Below are 5,504 nucleotides of genomic sequence, written 5' to 3'. Positions count from 1 at the left end.
CTCTGCCTCCCGAGTGCTGGGATTAAAGGCGTGCGCCACCACCGCCCGCCTATTTTCATTTTTCTACATGTTGATATCCAGTTATGTCAGCACCACTTGTTAAATATGCTTTTTTTTCTATTTGTTATTTTTTGCTTCTTGATCAAATATCAGGTGTTCGAAGATGTGTGGTTTGATATCTGGGTTTTCTATTCTGTTCCATTGGTCCTCCTGTCTGTTCTTATGCCAATACCAGGCTGTTTTCAGTACTGTAGCTCTGTAGTAGAGTTTGAAGTCAGGGATTGTGATGCCTCCAGAAGTTCTTTTATTGCCCAGGATTGTTTTGGCTATCCTGGGTTTTTTGATTTTCCAAATGAAGTTGAGTGCCATTCTTTCAAGGTCTTTGAAGAATTTTGCTGGGATTTTGCTGGGCATTGCATTGAATCTGTAGATTGCTTTTGGTAAGATTGCCTTTTTTTACTTTATTAATTCTGCCTACTCAAGAGCATGGGAGGTCTTTCCACTTTCTGGTATTTTCTTCAATTTCTTTCTTCAAAGATTTAAAGTTCTTGTCATACAAGTCTTTCGCTTTTTTTTTGTTAGAGTTACTCTGAGATATTTTATGCTATTTGTGGCTATTGTGAAGGGTGTTGATTCTCTGATTTCTTCTCCAGCCCTTTTATCATCTGTGTACAGGAGGGCTGCTGATTTTTTTGAGTTAATCTTGTATCCTGCTACATTGCTGAAAGTGTTTATGAGTTGTAGAAGTTCCTTGGTAGAATTTTTGGGATCACTTATGTAAACTATCATATCATCTGCAAACAGTGAGAGTCTGACTTCTTCTTTTCCAATTTGTATCCCCTTGATCTCCCTTTGGTGTCTTATTGCTCTAGCTAGGACCTCAAGAACTAAATTGAATAGGTATGGAGAGAGTGGACAACTTTGTCTTGTTCCTGATTTCAGTGGAATCGTTGGGAGTTTCTCTCCATTTAGTTTGATATTAGCTGTTGGCTTGTTGTATATTGCCTTAATTATGTTTAGGTATGTTCCTTGTATCCCTGCTCTCTTCAAGACCTTTATCATGAAGGGATGTTGTATTTTGTCAAATGCTTTTTCTGCATCTAATAAGATAATCATGTGGTTTTTATTTTTCAGTTTGTTTATACGGTGGATTACGTTGACAGATTTTCGTATGTTGAACCATCCCTGCATCTGTGGGATAAAGCTGACTTGGTCATGGTGGATGATGGTTCTAATGTGTTCTTGGATTCTGTTTACTAGTATTTTATTTAGTATTTTTGCCATCAATTGTTCATGAGTGAGATTGGTCTGTAGTTCTCTTTCTTGGTATTGTCTTTCTGTGGTTTGGGTATCAGGGTAATTGTAGCCTCATAAAAAGAGTTTGGCAATGTTCCCTCTGTTTCTATTGTGTGGAATAATTTGAGGAGTATTGGTATTAGTTCCTCTTTGAAAGTTTTGTAGAATTCTGAGCTAAAACCATCTGGTCCTGGGCTTTTTTTGGTTGGGAGACTTTTGATAACTGTTTCTATTTCTTCAGCAGTTATAGGTCTGTTTAATTTGCTTATCTGGTCTTGATTTAATTTTGGTAAGTGATATTTATCCAGAAAGTTTTCCATTTCCTTTAACTTTTCCAATTTTGTGGAGTACAGGTTTTCAAAATATGACCTGATGATCCTCTGTATTTCCTCTGTGTCTGTTGTTATGTCCCCCTTTTCATTTCTGATTTTTTTAATTGGGACATTCTCTCTCTGCCTTTTTGTTAAGTTTAGATAAAGGTTTGTCTATTTGTTGAAAAATCTAAAATCTTACACTGTATTTCAATGTTTCTTCTCCTTTTCTCTCCTCAGCCCAGTCCAGATGATGGGATTTATTGGCAAGTCAACCTTGAGAGATTCCACCAGCACTTCCGTGACCAAGCAATTGTGAGCGCAGTTGCAAACCGAATGGACCAGGTAATGTCTAAGTGGGTCACCCAGTGTTCAGCAAGGAGTAAGGTCGATTGTTCAGGTGGTTGTCAGATGTGGTCCCTGGCTCAGAGGCAGCAACAGTGAATTCTGAATTCTAGTTTATTTTTTCAGACAAGCAGCGAGATTGTGCGGACCATGCTTCGGATGAGTGAGATTACCACTCCCTCTAGTGCCCCGTTTACCCAGCCACTGTCTTCTAATGAGGTATACTTCAATTTTCTTTTTTCGGTTTTTGTTTTGTTGTTGTGTTTGGGGTTTTGTTTTGTTTTGGTCTTTCTATGTAGCCCTGGCAATCCTGGAACTTCCTGTGTTGCCCTGTCACTGAAATCAGAGATCTACCTGCCTCTGCCTCCCCAGTGCTGAGTTCAGGGTCTGCACCACCACTCCTGGTTCAGCTCCCCATCTTCGTGCTAGCTTCCTGATAGCCATAGGTATCATAGTAGTTAGTAGATGTAGCTCATAGGGTTATGTTGATGCCTGTTCCTTAGGGCGAAAGGGGTTTTCTCTTGTTTGGAGTGGAGCAAGGATTTCTTGGAAATGGTAAGCACTAAAACGTTTAACCACTTAAGATCCAACTTTTTAAAATGTTAAGCCATTGGGACTGGAGAGGTGGCTCAGTGTTTGAGGGCACTGACTGCTCTTCCAGAGGACTCAGGCTCAGTTCTCAGCACACACAGGGCAGCGCCCAGGAGTCTGTGACTCCGATTCAAAGGGATCTTATTCCCACTTCTGGCTTCCTTGGGTACTGCACACACATGATATACATACATTCATGGAGACATAGCATATACATGTAAGGAAATCTTTAAATAAAACCAAGCGTGGTGGCACACGCCTTTAATCCCAGCATTCAGGACACAGAGGCAAGTGGATCTCTAAATTCAAGGCCAGACTGGTTTACAAAGTTAACAGCCAGGGCTACACAGAGAAACTTTGTCTCAAAATACAAATGAGTAAATCTCCAAAAAAAAAATCTTTAAGTCAAGTTAAATAACTGTCAAGTAAAATTTATTTCTCGTTGTTTTAAGATACTAGTAGCTAGGTGTGCTGGCATACCTGGAATCCTACCTATTCAGAAGGCGCCGGAGGATTGCTTGAGCTCAGGAGTTTAAAGCTAGGCTGGACAGCAGCAGGGAAGGCTATCTTACCATTATATATCCATATATGGGTTCTGATGAAAGCCTTGGTGGTTGAAACATTACATTTCTATTTTATAATTATACTTATTAGGGCTGGAGAGATGGCTCAGTGGTTAAGAGCATTGCCTGATCTTCCAAAGGTCCTGAGTTCAATTCCCGGCAACCACATGGTGGCTCACAACAATCTGTAATGAAGTCTGGTGCCCTCTTCTGGCCTGCAGACATACACACAGACAGAATATTGTACACATAATAAAAATAAATATTTTTTTAAAAAAAGAACTATAATTATACTTATTTAGATGTTGTCACTATACTTTATATTGTATCTAAGTTTTTGTAGTTGGTTAGTTTGAGACAGGGTCTCTGCTGGCATCTAACTTGCTCTGTAGACAAGGCTGGCCTCTGTCTCCTTGGTGCTATGATTAAAGGCCCTACTTTCTGAGTTTGTGACCCTTGTAAATTTCATGAGTTTCCTGAGCCTTTTAAGTTTTAGCTTCCAGAGTCTTAAGAGCCTCCCTGCAGAATGAAAGGTTTAACTTTGGAGGCTATGGCTACACAACAACTCATAATCTCCTAACCCAGCCTTTGGGGTAGCCAGGATTAATTACAGGCACACACCACTGTACTTGGTTAGTTTATCACTGGACATTTGGGTTGTTTCTTCTTTTACTCCGTTTCTATCAGAGTCTGACTATGTAGTGCTGGCTGTTTAGAATGCACTATGTAGATTAGGCCCCAAACTCAGAGATCCACCTGCCTCTGTCTCCCCAGTCCTAAGATTAAAGGCATGTGTCCCTCTCGGCCTTTCTTTTATATGAATTTTTTAGACATTTTTATGTTTGCAATCCGAATTAGGACATCTGGAGTGACATGTTAACAGTTCTGCATTCCCAGGCCCCACTTCCAGCATCCCCTTCTGTTCCACAGATCTTCAGGTCCCTGCCTGTTGGCTATAACATCTCTAAGCAAGTCCTCGATCAATACCTTACGCTGTTGGCAGATGACCCCGTAAGTCTCCCCACCCACTTGGTCTGTTTATAATTTATCTCTACCACTAAATCCTAATATCCACTATAGTCGGAGCTGTCTGCTTCAGAGTCTTGACCAGATTGGTCTATAGGAAACAAATTAATCACTAGACTTTACACCAATTTAACACCATTCGCTCTCTTTTAACAGCTAGAGTTTATTGGAAAGTCTGGCGACAGCGGTGGAGGAATGTATGTCATCAGTATCCTTCCCAGCTGTCTGTTCTGTCAGGACCCCTGAGATAGGAAGCAGAGGGGTAACCTAGGAAAAATTGGCGGGGGTGTTGTTGTTTTTGTTGTTGTTATTGAAACAGTCTCACATAGCCTAAACTGGTCTCGAACCCACTGTGTAGCTTAGATATTAGCACTGAAGCCCTGATCCTCTTGCCTCCACCTCCCAAGTGCTGGAAGGAGAGGCATGTGCCACCACAGGAAAGGAATTTGTCAATGCCTAATATACTAAACATGTTCAAAAATTGAAATAACTTTCTTAATATTTCTGTGAGTTTTCAGTGAGTTTTATTAATGAAAATATAAAGGCCTGGGACTGTCTGTAGTGATATTCATTTGTGTTTTAATAAATAAAACTTGACTGAAGATCAGAATGCAAAACAGCCATACTAGTCAGCCATACAGGCCCGATGGTAATGGTGCACACCTTTAATTCTAGCTCTAGAGAGGAATATAAGGTGGGCTAAGACAGGAACTCGCCCTTCTTTCAATCTGAAGATTTCATAAAGGCAAGAGATCTCTAGTAGCTAACTGCTTTGCTTTTCTGACCTTCAGGTTAAAACGCAGTATCTGTCTCTGGGTTTCTATTAATCGTGCTACATCTGTCATTGCTCATAGCACCTCACGCACATCGTGCGAGGCACTGGACCAGATCACCAGCTCTGCAGGAGAGGAAGAAGGAAGGTGGTAGAGCTGAGGCAGCGAGCTAGGAAAGGGGAGGAGTTCTAACTGCTTACCGTCGGAGCAGTTTGGAGCTGAGACAGAAAAGCCAAATGTTTCAAGTCAATCTGGGCTACATAGCAAGACCCTGTCTCACAAAAAGAAGAGAGGGGCTGGAGAAATGACTCAGTAGTTAAGAGCACTGATGGCTCTTCCAGGGGACTCAGGTTCAATCCCCAGCACTCACATGGCAGCTAACAGCTATCTCTAACTCCAAAATCTGACACCCTCACACATACAGGCAAAACACCTATGCACATAAAGTAAAATTAAAAAATAAGTTTACTGGGGGCTGGAGAGATGGCTCAGTGGTTAAGATCATTGCCTGCTCTTCCAAAGGTCCTGAGTTCAATTCCTGGCAACCACATGGTGGCTCACTACCATCTGGAATGAGGTCTGGTGCCCTCTTCTGGCCT

The 5,504-nt window shown here is 41.3% G+C and overlaps 1 protein-coding gene across 1 annotated transcript in view; it reads left to right on the top strand.

Annotated features, from left to right (window-relative positions):
- Polr3c (RNA polymerase III subunit C) overlaps positions 1 to 5,504 on the top strand; it is a 20,790-nt gene that overhangs the window by 10,506 nt on the left and 4,780 nt on the right. Inside the window, exons 6-9 of the mRNA XM_013349874.2 lie at positions 1,848 to 1,952; positions 2,079 to 2,171; positions 4,037 to 4,117; positions 4,289 to 4,340. Of these exons, the coding sequence (XP_013205328.1) occupies positions 1,848 to 1,952; positions 2,079 to 2,171; positions 4,037 to 4,117; positions 4,289 to 4,340 (331 nt within the window). The remainder of the gene's footprint in view (positions 1 to 1,847; positions 1,953 to 2,078; positions 2,172 to 4,036; positions 4,118 to 4,288; positions 4,341 to 5,504) is intronic.

The sequence above is a fragment of the Microtus ochrogaster genome, chromosome 21 (genome assembly GCF_000317375.1).
Source record: "Microtus ochrogaster isolate Prairie Vole_2 chromosome 21, MicOch1.0, whole genome shotgun sequence".
Classification (NCBI taxonomy): Eukaryota; Metazoa; Chordata; class Mammalia; order Rodentia; family Cricetidae; genus Microtus; species Microtus ochrogaster.
The sequence above is the reverse complement of the archived record's forward strand: the minus strand, read 5'-3'. Positions and strand labels throughout refer to the sequence as shown.